The following is a 16,651-nucleotide window of genomic DNA, read 5'->3' on the forward strand; positions in this document are numbered from 1 at the left end:
CAGTCCATAGCGTTGCAAAGAGTCGGACACAACTAAGGCAACTTAGCACACACACATGTGAATCGACAAGAAAAAAAATACATACACAAAATTGCACAAATGACATGTCATCATGTTGCAGAAGGAAACAAAACACAAATGACCCACACACATGTGAAAAGATGCTCCAGGTTATCAGAAGTCAGGGAAATGCACATTAACATCACATCTTAAAGACTGATAGAAAATAAAAGCCAGGTAATACCCAGAGTTGGCGAGGATGTAAAGAAATTGTAAGTGAAGAAATAGCAGAGTTTCAGCTGGTGCCACTTTAGAAAAAAGTTGACCTTATTTGATAAAGCTGAACAAACACATACTCTACACATGGGCATCACAGCGGTCTGTACAAAAGACTCTAGGTAGCATTGTTCAAAATATATAAAAAACTAGAAACAGTCCAACTATTGAAGTCCACTTCAATAGTTGAGTGAATAAATAGATTGTTATAATTCAGACAATAGAATGAATATATGAAAAGAAAGTGAAAGTGTTAGTCACGCAGTCGTGTCCTACTCTTTGCGACCCCATGGAGCATAGCCTGCCAGGCTTCTCTGTCCACAGAATTCTCTAGGCAGGAATACTGGAATGGGGAGCCATTTCCTTCCCCAGAAGTGTTCTCGACCCAGGGATCCAACCCGGGTCTCCTGCATTGCACAGATTCTTTACCACCTGAGCCACAAAGGAAGCCCAGAATGAAAATATACAACAATGAAAATGAGTGATCTACAGCTAACTCCATCATCATGAATGAATCTCAAAAATATGGTGTTCTGCCAAAGAAGTCACAGAACAATATCTGTAGTGTGATTCCTTTTATGTAAAGTTCAAAGAGGGACAAAACTAAAGAATGTACTCTTAGGAATAGACTCCTAGGTGACAATACTGTGAAGGATAACAAAGAAACAATGATTTACTAAATAAAGGAAAGTGGTTACCTTGGAGTGGGGGAGAGTAGTAAGGGGAGGGGCACAGGGGGGCTTGTAGGGTATGTTCTATTTCTTAATCCAAGAGAATGGGTTCGTTTTGTAAAATTCATTTTTCAATTTTTTCCTTTTTGGCCACATCCTCTGGTGTGTGGGATCTTAGTTCCCTGACCAGTAATCGAACTCAAGACCCCTACAATGGAAGTGTGGAGTCTTAACAACTGGACTGCCAGGGAAGCCCCGGAGGGTGGGTTCTTACATGTTCATATTACTGATATTTAAACTATAAACTGTTTACATATGTTTTATATGCTTTTTGTTACATGTGAGAAATTTCACACTAAATTTTTAAATGCCATGTGTGTGTGCATATTTCTGGGAGAGTCTACATTCATCAGATTATTGGAGTGTCTGGTCTTCTAACAGAGTGCACCTGAGCGAGAAGGTTTCTATGGTCCCATCATGCTCTAATATTCATTCGTTAGATGGATAGAACGCTTGTGTCAGCCTGATTACGGTTCATCCTGATCAGCTGACCTCAACCCCACTCTGCCTTGGAGAGGGACGTGAACCAGGTGTGAGTTTTGTGTTGTCATAACTCACGGGACCACCTTAGGGTCAAAGGATGTTATCTGCGGGCTCATTGCAGAAGGGAGATGTCCTTCTTTCCTCCCAGGAGACTGAGTCCCTTTGCCTTGAACACCTCCATTCCTTTCCCTCCCCAGTTCCAGTCCTGACATAACTTTTGTCTATCTTTCTTCTTCCTCCTGTCCATCCCCATCGTGCTGATGGACCTGGCCCTCTCCAAAAAGCCCTAATATAGCAGAGCAGGAGTCAGGACCCAGCCCTGTGCTTTTTCTGCTGCCCCACCTGGCACACCTGTCCTCTCCCCCCCACCCCCAGCACCTCTGTCCTCCCATGGGGGCGGTCATGTGCTTGTCCAGGCTTGCAGTGCCAAGTCCACAAAAGGATGGTTTACTCGTTAATCCATCTCACCCATTGAAGGACTTCAGATTTTATTCCAAATGAGATGGGAGCCACTGCAGAGAGGGAAGGATATGATCTGAATTCATTTCTAGAAGGTCTTCCTGGTGACTGTGTAGAGCTTCAGGGGTAAAACGAGAAATGACAGAGGCCATTCAGATCCTACGGCACTAACCCAGGTGCGGGATGACATACCTGGGAGCAGGTGGTGACCTTGGAGACGGGGAGATGGGAACGATTTATACAGCCAAGAGAGTTTGCAGTAGGATTGGTTGTGGGAGTATGAGAAAGAGGACTCTAAGGTTTTTGGCCTTTGAGGATCTACAGGGAAGACGATGCCATCACTTGGAATAATGGAGAAAAGGACGAGCAGGTGTGTGAGCAGGTAAACACGGGGAGGTCAGGAATTCTGTCTTTGACACACGGGTTCCAGGTGTCTTTTGTTGCCCATGTGGAGATGTTGCTCTGTAGTTGGATCCAGGCAGGCGATGTTAATGGATGTATCCATCATCAATGACAGATAGATGCTCTTTAGTGCCAGTGCCTGGATGCGGTCCCAGGTCGGGTAGGAGCTCCACAGAGAAGAGTGAAAGGACTGACCATCTGAGTAGGTTGGAAGCCTCGAGGACACCTGGGAGGCTTTAGAGGGAGATATCCTGGAGGAGGCTGACTTCAGCTCACTGGGGTCTTTTATTGAGGGCACTTTTTTGCTGTCTGGAAATGCAGTTTAACGTATACCAGTCATCCAGGGCAGGTCAGTGGTCAGAACATAAGTTTAATGCTCCTGATCAAAAGAAAAACAAAATAAAAAAACAGAAAGAAAGAAATAGGAAGGAAGAAAGAAAGAAAAAAGAGAGGAAAGAAGGAAAGGAGGAAATGTACAGGGAACTTCTCCTCCTCCCTGACCTCATTTTCCCCATCAGTGCAGTGGAGGTGCAGGCTCTGATATTGTCTTCAGGACACTTCCAGAACCGAGTCACTTGGATTCCAAATATCCTACAGGCCAGCCTTTGTGTGTCAGGGTCTTGGTGTCTGAGGGGAGATGGCCAGAGCTGGGCCAACAGCACCAGCCATCACCTTGCCCATGGCCTGTGTCACCAAGAGTCATGGTAAGTGGAAGTGACGCCTCCCCAAGGATCATGTTAGCTCTGATAATGCTCCAGCCATCTGCCCCCCCCCCCACTTGCCCTCAGGCAACCTGGAGGGGCAGGAGGCAGGGCACAGAGAGAAGCCACATGGCCCCATGGCTCTTGGATCTGAAGGCAGGGAGTCTGGTCCCCAAATGGAGAGAGACATCTTCCCCTTCAGCCCAGCCTCAGGCTAGTCTCCAGAGGTCTATGAAACCACAAGGTGGAACCCTCAAGTTTTGCTGTCAGGCCCTCCAATGTACATCCAAAGATGTGCAAGGTGCGGGGCGGGGGGGGGCGGGAGGGGCAGTGTCTCCTTTCATCTCTGTGGGGGACACTCCAGGGCCTGCCCACACCCCTTGTAATCCACTCTTCTTGCCAACATAGACCCAACCACCAGCTTCCTTCTGCCTGAACCTGAGACTCTAATGGGAGCCTTTTTCTGGCAATAAGAGTTTGCTCAGCCCACACACCAGGCAGGATGGAAATGCTGGTAAGTTAGCACCCTGGGAGCAGTCTTCATGGATAAATACTCCAGCTTTCTTGCCCAGGGATGGGACAGATCTGAGATACCTCTGGCCCAGAGGTTTCCAGCAGGACTGACCACCAGCTGCCCACAGCAGCGACTACTTCTTAAGGCCCCCTCTATTGGTTTCCTTCTCTTTCTTACCTCCCCTGTCCTCTATCACTGTTTCCAGGATCACCTCACTCAGTCATGTCCAACTCTTTGTGACTCAATGGACTGTAGCCTGCCAGGCTCCTCTGTCCATGGACTTCTCCTGGCCAGAATACTGGATTGGGTAGCTGTTCCCTTCTCCAGGAGATCTTCCCAACCCAGGGATCAAACCCAGGTCTCCTGCATTGCAGGTGGATTCTTTACCATACGAGCTACCAGGGAAGCCCCCTAAATAAACTACTTGAATTCAATTCTTTGTTTCAGGTTCTGTTTCTGGTAGAATCCAAGAGAAAAAAGCCCCAGCCAAAGACACCAAATCCAACCAACGATTGAGATCTCTCCTAGTTCCATTTTGTACATATTTCTGGAGTGTAAGCTATGTAACAGGATATATCAGGTACTGTCTTTATCCCTAGTAGGGAAGTCATGCAGAGAAAGTTCTAGACAAATATACAAAACAATATAAAGGAGGAATTTACTCTCTTGTGGGAGGTAGTTATCAGGGAAGGTTTTACAGTGGAGGTGACACCTGAGGTTTTGAAGGATGAATAGGAGTTCTCCAGCTAGACAAGAGGAAGATGGAAAGCCTTTTTAAAAATCCAGAGGTATAAAAACACACAAGGTATCCAAGGAATCGCTGGTAGTTGAGTTCTCTTGTTCCTCGAGAATAAAGCATATTTTGGAGGTGGTAAAGGAATTTTAAAAGAACACAGAGAGGTTAGAATAGCAAGAGATGTGGTTAAATAGGCAGGCAGAATCTTGTCTCTATTGCAGAAGGTGTTGTGATATTATCTTGGAAAGATGGGAAGATTTTAAGAAATCATGGGTTATATTTTTCTGATTGCATAAGTATCAAAGGCTCATTGTAGAAAAGTTGGCAAATAAAGAGAAGTATAAAAAAGAAAATAAAATTACTTCAAATCCGGGGTTAATTAAATCACACTGATGTGTTGTTGTCTCTCAGAGGAGTTTTAGGCAGAAGAGTGAGGTGATCAGATGAGTTTTAGAAAATGCTCTGGCAGCTGGTGAATATCATGTGGCTGGAAAGATACTGGACACAGGATGACCGGCGAGGAGGCTGCTGCAGTGAAAGGTGATGGGTGGGACCCTCTGTGGGGATGCTTCAGCAGTGGGAATGGGGCTTCGCAGAATGTTTTAAGGTGGGATCCTCAGAATCGCTTGGATGAGACACAGGGTAGCAGGCAGGAGGGCAGCATGACTCCTAGTGAGTTTCTGAGTGTCTCCATCCATAAGCTAGTGGAGGAGACAGGGGCCAGGAGCCAGGAGACCTGGGTTCTCATTTCAACTCTGTCACTTCCAACCTGTGAGCTGCAGTTTCCTGGCCCCCCACATGGGATGAAGGTTCCAATCCTACTTTCCTCACAGGCTTGTCAGAATGGTCCAGGGGTCAGAGGAGATGAACGTCGCCGGTGCGTGTGGTCCCAGGCTTTCCTCCTGAAACCTCCGCCTTCCCCTGACCTTCTGCCTCCAACCATTAGCCTCCAGGAGGCCAGGGCAGATCCACCACCCTACTCTTTTCCCCTTTCTCTTCTCTCTGCATCCTTCACAGAGGACATCTGTCATGTTGGTCGCCTTAATGAAAATGCTCTAAACACTGTCCTGTGTGTTAAGTCACTTCAGTCGTTTGGACTGTAGTCCTATGGACTGTAGCCTGCCAGGCCCCTCTGTCCATGGGATTTCCCAGGCAAGAATACTGGGTTTCCATTCATTTCCTTCTCCAGGGGATCTTCCCAACCCAGGGATTGAACCCGCATCTCCTGTGTCTCCTGCATTGGCAGGTAGATTCTTTACCACTGAGTCGCCTGGGAAGCCTCTTAGTTTCCCCATCAGGGATCGAACCGGTCCCCCTGCAGTGCAGTCTTAACAACTGGATCACCAGGGAAGTCCCATGTCATGGATTTTTGACAGAGTTGTCCACTAATGTATCTCAAGAGCCTAGAACAGTGTCTGGTACTTAACAGGCATATGTAGGAACACGTGAGCAAATGGGTGCACGAATGGGTAGATAAGTGAATGGATAGCAATTCTAAGCCTCTTGTAATAGGGGTCAGAACCTCAAATGCCTTGCTAGCCTGCCCATAACAAACAGATATAGGAGTAAGCGCCCCGTTGTGACCTTTCAATCCGAACAAGCTAAACAAAACCCACCCGATGGCCCACCAGCCCTCAGTGTACCTTCCTAGGCACTGAACAGAACATTCCCTTCTTGTTGATGGAGAAACTCTGGCCAGGTAGCTTGCCGTGGCCTGCAGCGGGTGACAGAACTGATACTGAACCGCCATCGCACTCCCCAGTTTTCTCCCTGTTCCCTCTCAAACTCAGATCTTAGTTCCGAGAGTCTCGCTCTCTTCCTGTAGTCGAAGGTCAGAGCCTATTGCCCCCAGGAGCTGAGTCTGGTGTCCCAGTGCGTGCTGGAAAGGCAGTGGGCGCCCTGGTCCGGCGAGTCGCCGGGAGCGGGGCTCTTGCAGTCCGCCGAGCCCGCGCCGCGCCCCCGCCCCTGCCCATCCCCGGCCGCGCTGTCAGTCTCCATTAGCGCTAACAGGCTCCAGACAGAGCGGGCCCGGCGCTGGGTTAATGCAATAGGCGCGTTACCTGGGGCGCAGGCTACATTACCAGCCCGGCCCCCGCCCAGCACCGTCAGAACCAGCAGACCCGCGCCCCGCCGGCCGCCCCGCGCTTTCAGCGCTCCTCCGGCCGCGCCCGAGCGCCACGCGGCGGAGCCCAGCCCCAGCCCCAGCCCCAGCCCGCGCCCCACAGCCTGGCGAGGCGAGGCTGGTCCCGGGCGGGCAGGCAGGGCGCACGGCACCCAGGATCCCGTTGCTGCCAGACACGTGAGTGCGCCCTGCGCGCGGGACCGGACTAGGTGTGCCAAGGAGGCCCAGGCTGGGATGCGCAGAGCTAGGGTGCCAGCGAGTTTGAAGGGCAGAGGTAATAAGTGTCCGGGGAGGCTCCTGGTGCTGTTGGACTTGGCGCAGACCCAAGCTGAGGGTAGGGGGCAGCCAGCTGCACCAGGTCAAGTCACCGCCCCGGGAAACCTCTGCCTGGGCGTGTCCAAACCTCGTCTTTTGGGGCAAGAGGGAGCGGGCGAATGAGGGAAGCGCTCGGGGTCCCAAGAAAGATCCCGAGGGCTGCAGGGGCGGTCTCCATGTATAAGTTCCGTCCCAGTCCGGCGCGCCACTACCTCTGCTTCCAAATTTTTCCAACAGACGCGCGCCTTTTCTGGGCACCCTGCGTCCGCTCAGCGCGCGCCAACCACAGTATCCCGGCGCTCCCGGGAGACCACAGGCAGGGTGGAATGGCCCAGTGATCACATCGTTTCCTTTGATCCCAGCAGAGCCTCTGAGTGCTCCCAGTATTCCTGACGCTCCTCTCACCAGCCGCACCCATGCTTCTGGCGCGGATGAACCCGCAGGTGCAGCCGGAGAACGGCGGGGCGGGCCCGGGGTCGGAGCAGCCCCCGCGGAAGCGCAAAGAAGTCTTGGTGGTGAAAGAGCGCAACGGCGTCCAGTGCCTCCTGGCGTCCCGCGACGGCGATGAGCAGCCCCGGGAGACCTGGGGCAAGAAGATCGACTTCCTGCTGTCGGTGGTCGGCTTCGCAGTAGATCTGGCCAACGTGTGGCGCTTCCCCTATCTCTGCTACAAGAACGGAGGCGGTGAGCCCCCTGACGGGCTGGGGGTTTTGACTTGGGAAGCTACCTGTCTGTGACGAGGGCCGGGAGAGGAGCTGGGGATACCCACGGGAGGAGATAAGGAGACAGAAGACGGGCCAGTCCAGGGCGCGGGAAGAGACCAAACAGGGCTCACGGAAAAAGGAGTCCCCTTTGGAAGAGGGAAATCGAGGCATGACCTTGGCATGAACTTGGACAATGATGGGCGCATGCGTAGAAGGACAGATTCCAGGGCACCAGGTTGGGTGATGAGCTCGGACCTTTTGATGGTCTGCAGCAAGGGAGGTAGAGATCTGGAGAGCTTCTGATGCGGCGCTGAAAGTGCACAGAATGTGACAACTAGGCGCACACGGTAATCCTAACTCCAGCGCTCTGAGTTTGATAAAGGACTTGGGTTCCCTGAAGGCACTTGGGAGGCCCTGCACTCTTGGGGACAGAAATCCTTGGATCAAAGACACATAAAGAGAAGCTAGTGGCAGAGAGAACGCCACTGCTTAGGTTGATGGTCCTTTGGCTGGAGGGGCCAGAGAGCACAGCCTAGGAGGGTTGTGTCAGCCACTACCAAGAACTGGCCTGATCCTTGAGGCAGAAGGCTTGGGTAATTGATTAGGAAGAAGCCTTTACCTCATGGGGTCCTGGCCACATTGCAGGGTAGAGTGGGTGAAGGGCCTGGAGGAAACGTCACTCTAGCAGTCAGGCTCTCTCCCCCTTCCTTTGCCAGGTGACCTCATACTGCCTGCCCTGGGATGAGAGCCTAGATATCAACTATAGCCCACTCAGGGAGCAGAGTCCTGGGGAAAGCAGCCCAGCATGCAAGATACTGGGGCCTAGCCCTAGCTCCTTCCTGAGAGCTTTTGCGGAAACTGCCCCAGACCTCCCCTCCTTGCTGGGCTGAGCTCAGGAGTACCCTGTAGCAAGCCTGGGAAGATGACCTAGAGGAAGAAGTCGGCAAAGCTGGGGGGGCAACCACAGCGGAAACATTTTTCTATCCACTGGGCCATCTGCCTGGCAGGGGCTCTGGCTCAGGACTCCAGGGGGTCAGAGGGAGGCAGGGTAAGGGTTTGGAGTTGGAGGAAAAGCTCATGACCTTGTCCCATAGGGTCTGGGCCCCTGCTGTTTGCTTCACTGTGTACTCTGGACGCTTGTTTTGGGTGAGGAAAGGGAAACAGATGATCCAGAGGTGAAACTTTTCCTCATTGGGCTGCTGCAGCTTCTCATGAGTTTCTGATCATGTTTAAGCATTCTGGCCCTTCAGACTCAAGGAGGGAGGAAATACGGTTTCTCTGACATTTTTTGGCTGACAGAGAAATGAAGAATGAAAGACAGACTAAGAGAACCTAGAACACTCTGTCTAGCATGTCCTCCATGACCATCCGAGGCTGCATGACCCTAGACAGCGGAAGGTTCTGTCATTAATCAGCGATATGTATTGGGCTCCTCTTGGCATGAGGCACAGTGCTGGGCTCCACAGGGGTCACCTAGATGTATTAACTGCCCCTTCTGCCTGCCAGGCGCTCTGGTCACCTAAGGACTTTGTTGTCATGCTGCTACACGTCATTCTCTTTTTTAAGTGTCTGTTGAAACTAAAAGCACCCCAGATGGCCAATTGGACACGTCAGCGAGATGGATATTCTGGTGTTTTCACTGACACTGTGCTCCCTTGGCCATCGCCCCCAACTGAGAGTTCCTGCTGTATGCAAGGTGATCCGTACCAGACACCCAGGGCACAAGACAGAGCACATTTGTCACACGTTCCGATTTGGGGGCGAAATTGGCCAGACGCTCCCTCTCCTGGAATTGCTAGCCCTGCCCATCACCCATTCTGGGTTGTTTGGTCATTTGTCTCTTTGTGGGTCTGTCTTCCAAACAGACTAGGGCACATTGAGAGGAGAGACTGTGGCTTTTCATGCCTGTATTTTTTTTTTTTTCCTGTTTATTATATTAGTCACATTGCTTTTTCTTTATTTGGTTGCATGGGGTCTTAGTTGCGGTATGTGAACTCTTAGTTGTGGCATGTGGGATCTAGTTCCTCAACCGGGGATTAAAATCTGGGGCCCCTGCATTGGAAAGTGGAGTCTTAACCACTGGACCACCAGGGAAGTTTTTATGGTTGAGCTTTGTTTGTTTATTTGGCTGCACCGGTCTTAGTTGTAGCATATGGGATCTGGTTCCCTGATCAGGGATCGAACCCAGGTCCCCTGCATTGGGAGCACACAGTCAGCCATCAGGGAAGTCCCCATGCCTGTATTTCTAATGCCCAAGATAAGGGCTAGATCCAGGGGATGTGGTAGAAGGTGCCCGACAAATTAATGAGTAAATGGATCAAGTGGTCCAGGCCCTCAGAGACCTAACGCCTACCCAGAAACAGCAGAATCCCTACCCGCAGCAGCAGGAACTAACAAAGTGAGGCAGCTGGGCTGGTGGGGGTGGCACCGGGTGGTTAGGAGCGCTGGCTGTGGGTCCTGGGTTCCAGCTTTTAGCTGTGTAACACTGGGCGACTCTCCAAGCCTTGGTTTCCTCATCTGACAAATGTTCAACTCAGAGGGTCATTGTGAGGACTTGATGTGATAATGCCCCTGGAGGGCCTGGCGTGAAGTATGGCCTTAGTAAAGGTAGCTGCCACTTCTCATTCACATCTTTAGGTTGATGTGTGAGATGGATGAGCCTGGGGAAGGTCTGCTTAGGAAAGACTCCGAGGGGGTGGGCTGTGGTTGGAGCACAGATGGGTGGGGCACACACAAGCCTCAGGAAAGGGAGGAGGAATTCTAGTTGTGTGAGAATGCAGGTGGGATCATCTCTGAGATTAGAAGTACAGGCTGGTTGAAGGGCAAGCCGGGAGAGATAAGGGTGGAGAGGCAAGTTGGGGCCAGGCTATGGGGACCTGGACTGCCAGGCTCTGGGCCGGGGGAAGTTACACCAGTGAATTTCCATTTCTGTCTAGAATGTCCATGGGGGACAGTGGAGCAGAGCAGCCTCACATATCAGAGTCTGAGCAGCTCCTGTTCTCACTTACTCCTGCCCCCTCCAGGGGATGCTCAGCAGGCCTCTTCGGAGCTTTGTCTCTGCTGAGAGCTCCTGGCTGCTCCTTGTGGATCAGTTCCCATCTAGTGATTATAAAGGCAGCCCCAGAGATGGGCAAGCAGGTTGGCAGGTGATGATTCTGGACACAGTCAAAAGACCCACGTTCGAATCCCATCTCTCTGAGCTTAGGTCCCCCTCTCTAAGCTCAAGTCCCCCTCTCTGAGCTCAGGTGCCCCGCTGAAGCTGGAGGTAATCTTGGGTGACCCCTGAGATCCATCCCTCTCCAAGGCCTGGATCAGCGCTGCCCCCAAGCCAGGACTCACCCGCCCTGTTATTTAACAAGCTGTGTGCTCTCCTGGTGCCAGTATTAACATGGTGACCTCCAAGTCTAGCTGTTCACGCTGGCCCAGACTGGAGGATGTTTTGAAATGATAAAGGTACCAATAGATTAGGCCTCTGGCTAATATTTTTTTTTTTTAATGAATTACTGAGACGGATCAGCTTGTCTGAACATCTTCCCAAAAGCTAACTGCTGAGGTGCATGGGTACAGGTGGCTTCTGGCCGGGAAAGCCCCTCTCAGAAGTTCCAAGGCCTTGTTCAGAACCTTCTTGAACGTGGAGGCAGTGCTGGTGGGGCTCTTTCCAAGGTCCTCCATGCTTGTGGTCTTGCATCTGGCCTTGCTGGTCCCCAGGGAGGAGTGGACAGGTCTGTTGGGTCCCCGTGTCTGCCTCCCTGCCAGGGAAGAGACCACTGTGAATTATCTTTTGTAAATGACAGCTTGAGACATGTCCGGCTGATGGCTCTGAGCTGTCAGAGAGGTGTCCTTTAGGTTCTGACAGACCTGAACTTGACTCTGAGCCTGACATTTCCTGGAACTGTGGCCTTGGACAAGTCACTTCTGGACCTCAGTTTCCCTGTGCAGAAAAGGGGGGTGATTGTATCTTCCCATGGGTGATGTGATGTTAGAGATAATACAAGCAAAGGACTCACAACAGTGTCTGGCACATAGTAGGGACTCAGTAAATGAAGTTGTTGCTAATGGTTCCTGGATCTGGAACTGCTAGACCCAGGCTAGATCCGGGAGTAGGACAGGGTCCTGATTTTGGAGGGAGCAGACTTGGCTATAAGAGGAAGTTAGAAGGGCTATAAGACTGGAAAGGAATCATGCTTGGACCTGGGAGTTCTTTTTATTTTATTTACTTTTTTTTGGCTGGGCTGGGTCTTTGTTATTGCTCTAGAGCGAGGGCTCAGTAGTTACGGCGCACAAGCTTAGTTGTTTCCCAGCATGTGGGATCTTCCTGGACCAGGGATCGAACCCATGTCTCCTCCATTGGCAGGCAGATTCTTAACCACTGGGCCCCCAGGGAAGCCCCAGGCCTGGAATTTCTAACGGCCTAACCTTATCCCATTGTTGTTTCCCTACCTGAAAAATGGGGATGAACGTTCCTATATGGGGTCCCATGAGATATGTAGTCTGGGTCCCAAATAGGTTTCCCTTCTTTCCTCAAGTGAGCTCAGGTTCTCAGGTACCCACAGACCTTTGGGAATCCTCTTGGTCAAAATATCTGGGGTTCTTAAGGCCAAGGAAGAGGTGGTGGCAGGTACAAAGGGCAGGAGTTTGCAAACTCAGTGGTCTCACACTGGGCATGGCTGCAGGGGGCCATCTACACCCTGGACTTCCCAAGCCTGACACTGGTGATTCAGCTCAGATGCACATGAGCTGCCAGCTGGGGTGGCCCTCTGGCTAAGACGTTTGTGGGAATGAGGCTGTTCATCAGGGGCTGGAGCTGAGACCACGATCTGACATTACCAGCATGATTGGCCCATTGCTCTGAGCTGGCCAAAAAGATCTAGAGAGACCGTTTGCAGCAAGATGGGGTTTCACAAGGATAAATGCTACATCCTGCCCTGCAGTCCCAAACCCAATTGCCTAAGTAAGGATGAGGACCCAGCACAAGTGGAGAAAGGCCCCGGGGCTTGCATTAGCTGTAGTCTCTGCGTGAGTCACTGCTGGGATCCATTTATTTAACAACAACAAAAAAACCCGTTTACTAAGTGCCCATCCTGTGCCAGGAATATAGAGATGAACAAAAGGCAATCTTTGCCTTTAGGGAGTTCAAAGTCTATTATAGATATTCTACAAGTTAATGTCATTTTATATTCTGTTACTGAGGTAGTATTAGCTCCCAAATCAGGAAGGGGAGGTTCCACTCTGTTCTTCGTAGGTTATATTTTCTTCTCTAATATGGTTCGAACCATTCCAAGCAGCCTATAATTGCTTGCTCTTAAAGAGACAAGGATGGAGGAGATGAGAAACCAAAATCTTCAAGAATCTTCATGAGGAAGAATCAAGTCAGATCCTGCAAAGTTGATAGCCAGGGGAGAATTGTCATGGGGGGAGGGGTAGCCCAGCTCTAGTCTCCCTGATTTTCACCCCCACTGACCTACTTAGAGAAGTGGGGTTTAATCTACAGAGGAATGAGCATTCTTCCTCACTAGGACTGTCCTGCACTCAGAGCTAAGGCCAGAGGTCAGCTGGAAGAACCCAAAGTGAAGATGAGATAGTAGGGGGGATAGTGAGAGATTGTGGCTCCAAGAAAAGTCAGTTCTGATCATTTTGTGGATCATTTTGTAGAATCCCCTCATAGAACAGCAGGGGCTTCCGTAGATAGGTGTATGGGTACTGCTGGCTAGTTTCACTAAAGGGCAGGGGATGGAGTAAAGAGGTGAGGCACGCAGGACCTTTAACTGCAGCAAGTGAACTCTTAGTTACGGTATGTGGGATCTGGTTCCCTGGCCGGGGATCGAACCCGTGCCCCTGCATTGGGAGTGCAGAGTCTTAGCCACTGGACCACCAGGGAAATCTCTGCATGGTCCCCTTACCTGGATCCTTCTTCCCCAGCCCGGATTGGGTTACAGGCATGTGCAGACCCAAGCCAAGGGGAAGCCAAGGGCCCGCTGTCTGCAGAGGCTGTGGACAGAGCTTAGACTTGTGAGCACAAGAGTCCACATGAACATGCAAAAGGCCTCATACATCTCTGGATGGAGCTGGGGTGGGAAGGAATCAGGAAGTGGGGTCCCCCCGCCGAATGCCTCCACATTCCAGCACAAATTCTTCAAGAACCAAGGGTTCCAGAGTCGAACTTTATAATGAATAGAACCATGCTGAAGGTCTAGTTGTCAAAGTAGGATGATGGTGCATGTGTAACAGCTGTGACCTGAGTTGTCATCTTTAATATGTAGACACTGTAAAGTAGATCTCCATGTGTGCTCTTGTCCTGGGCCCTGCCAGTCGGGTGGCCTTGCTGCATGCTGAAGCTGTGTCTCCTACTGAAATCGCACCTTCTCTTTCTCCCTGCTGTCTGTAGCCTTGGAGTATTTGGGAACTGGGACAAATCTGCAACCCTAGGCACTGACCACGGTTTTCTGGGAATTCTGGTGAAAGCCATGGCCAGTGACAACCTATAGCTGAGCTTCAGGCACCAGGAGAACAGTTCTGGGGGTTTTCATGTATTCATGTATCAGGATGTGGCCAATTTAAGGAATCCTGCCCTTCACAGACTGGGAAACTGGTCCAGTAGGGTCTCAACGGACCCTCCTCTCCCTCCTGCCGCCCCTTTCTGATCACAGCCCCTCCACCTCCTCCTGATTCCTCACCAGGCCTGGGCCATGCCATGTCTTACTAAGTCCCCTCCCACGTCTTGCTGGACCCCTTGTCCTGGGGTCCTCCTCACCCACCTGGGGTCTGCTCCAGCACACCCCACTCTAAACTGAGTGACCACTGGCTTCCCTTTCTGAGGACTTGGCATTTGCACAGAGGGTTCCAGAACCCCACTCTGACCAGTAGGCTTCCTCTCTAATGATGGGGTGTCAGGCAGTTTATGTCAGACAGATACTTTTCGTACAAATGGCCACTGGTTGGAGTCCCTTTTGCAGTTGACAGTCTTTTGCTCCTGTGTTCGTGTGAGCGTGTTGATGTGCAGAAGTCTTTGTGTGAAGATGTACAAGTGTGCATCTGTGTATGTGTGTGAATGAATACTGGAGACTCCCAGAAGCTGAGATCCTTTGGAAGTACACCCTGCCTCTGTTTCTCCAGCTCTGTGCCTATCAGCCCAGAACATACACAGCTAGAGCCAGGATTCTGGGCTTGTGGCCTCTGAGGCTCTCAGCTCTCCAGCCCTGTGTGAGGCTGGATGCAGTTGGCACCATCACACAGAAAGATGAGGCAGGGCTGTGGGAAAGTTTGGGGCCTTACAGAGCAGCACTTTCTAGGAAGTATGCAACCAGTCTCAATGTCCCAGGAGCTGCTGCAGGGCTGTTTCTAGGAGAAGCATCCTCTGCTGATCTTTAGGCACCCCTGATAAATCTCTTTCTGACTCTTCAGCTCTGCCCTGGCTTCCTCCAGATGTTTGAGCAAGGAGGCTTGGACCAGCTCACCGGTTGATGTCTTCTATTAGGATAAGACACTGGCCACTGGACAGCTTGCTGGTTTTCATTCATACTCAGCCATTCCGTCATTCTTGAGTGTTTCTGGTCTCTTGCCAGCTGAAGCTTTGGCTGGCCCACATCAAACGCACTTGGAAGAGTCCTGGACTGGTGCAGACCCGTCATCTTTCCTCTTGTCCCTCCACTGGGCCTCCCAGCCAGCACAAGAGGAGATGAATCTCAAACTGGGCAATTTACCTACTGTTGGCAGTGCTGCCCAGAGGCTTAGAGTTGAGAAAACTGGCCAACGTGAGATGCCTGGTGAATTGGCTGATGCTCTTCTTTCCTCTGGCTGTCGAAAAGAGCATCTGGTCGCCAGGAGAAAGTCACACTGCCAAGATCTGAGGCGTGACTCCTGGCTTTTTTCTTTCCTTTTGTTCCTTGGGCCACTGACTTCAGTCTTCAGGCCTGTTAACACTCTAATACGTCTATTTCCCTTACTCTCTGGCTCCAGGCCCCCATGGGCAATGGCAGGTGGTCACAAGGCGGGCGCAGACAGATCCCGATGTGGAGTCAAGCTGCCTACTTACTGGTTCAGACCAGCAACTTGACCTTTCTAAGCCTCGGTTTCCTCATCTTTTACATGGGATTGGCGGTGATTCTCATGGGAATGGTTTTAAAGGAATAATTATTCAAAAACTTAGTGTGTGGCTTGGCATATAATGGAGGCTTAATAAATGGTACCTGTTACTTTTACCAATTCCGACATCACCACCACCACCCTGACCTCTGTCAGCATCATGAACATTGCTGTCGGAAATGTGGACAGATGCATTTTGAAGCCAGACTAGCCCTCTCTGTGTGGGGAAAGAAAAGGGTAGAGGTTGAGAGTAAGAAATGAAGAGGGGAAGGGAGAGGTTGGCATGTGGCCATTTCAAAGAAGTCTAAGCCTTGGGACTTCCCTGGCATCCAGTGGTTAAGACTTCGCCTTCCAATGTAGGGGTGCGGGTTCAATCCCTAGTCCCCCTCATCAGGGACTAAGATACCACATGCCTTGCAGCCAAAAAAACAAAACTTAAAACAGAAACAATATTGTAACAAATTCAATCTAAAGACTTTAAAATGGTCCACACACACACACAAAAAAAAAAAAAGAAGAAAAAGAAATCAAGCCTGAAGCAGGGGCTGAAATGTTGAACATGACCAATAGACCGGGTGAATCACGTGGCCCCCAGAGCCCCAGTTTCAGAACGTGCTCTGTTGAGACTTTATTCAGACTCACGTCCTACATCTTGGCTGAGATAGTCTGAAATTGGCAGAATATTTTGGGAATGGCTCTGGAGTTCTGGAGCCAGGCAGACAAGGGTCTAAATCTCAGATCTATCATTGACCAATTGAATGAACTTAGATAAGTCACTTAATTTCTCTAAGCCTCAATTTCCTCCTCTGAAAAATGGGTACAGCAGTTGCTACCCAAGACAGTTTCTGGATGGGGTAAATGGGATGACAGCTGTCCAGTGCTCAGTGCTCTGCTGGATACATAGGAGGTCCTCATTTTTCAGTAGTTTCTTCCCTACTGCCCACCCTACTGATCCATCTCCTGCTACAAAAGGACCGGGTCTCAGAGCACTGGGGCCAGAATTTCATGCTTTGTCCCTCAGAGCCCTGGGCTTCCTGAGGAGAAGCCCTGGGAGGAAAGTGGAGACCGACAGTCTGAGTAGCTGGGTGAGTTTAACCCTGGGTGCACATGACTTTGCCATGAGTCT

General features: G+C 50.8%; 1 protein-coding gene and 1 non-coding gene across 2 annotated transcripts in view; one reads left to right on the forward strand and one right to left on the reverse strand.

The window, feature by feature from the left end:
• Positions 1 to 7,155: 7,155 nt before the first annotated feature.
• Positions 7,156 to 16,651, forward strand: part of SLC6A2 (solute carrier family 6 member 2) — a 38,567-nt gene continuing 29,071 nt past the window's right edge. The window contains exon 1 of the mRNA XM_061138532.1: positions 7,156 to 7,423. Coding sequence (XP_060994515.1) covers positions 7,156 to 7,423 — 268 coding nt within the window. The remainder of the gene's footprint in view (positions 7,424 to 16,651) is intronic.
• TRNAG-CCC (transfer RNA glycine (anticodon CCC)) lies at positions 13,250 to 13,321 on the reverse strand. The gene has a single exon. It is a non-coding gene; the product is annotated as a tRNA-Gly (tRNA).

This window comes from Dama dama, chromosome 4 (genome assembly GCF_033118175.1).
Source record: "Dama dama isolate Ldn47 chromosome 4, ASM3311817v1, whole genome shotgun sequence".
Taxonomy (NCBI): domain Eukaryota; kingdom Metazoa; phylum Chordata; class Mammalia; order Artiodactyla; family Cervidae; genus Dama; species Dama dama.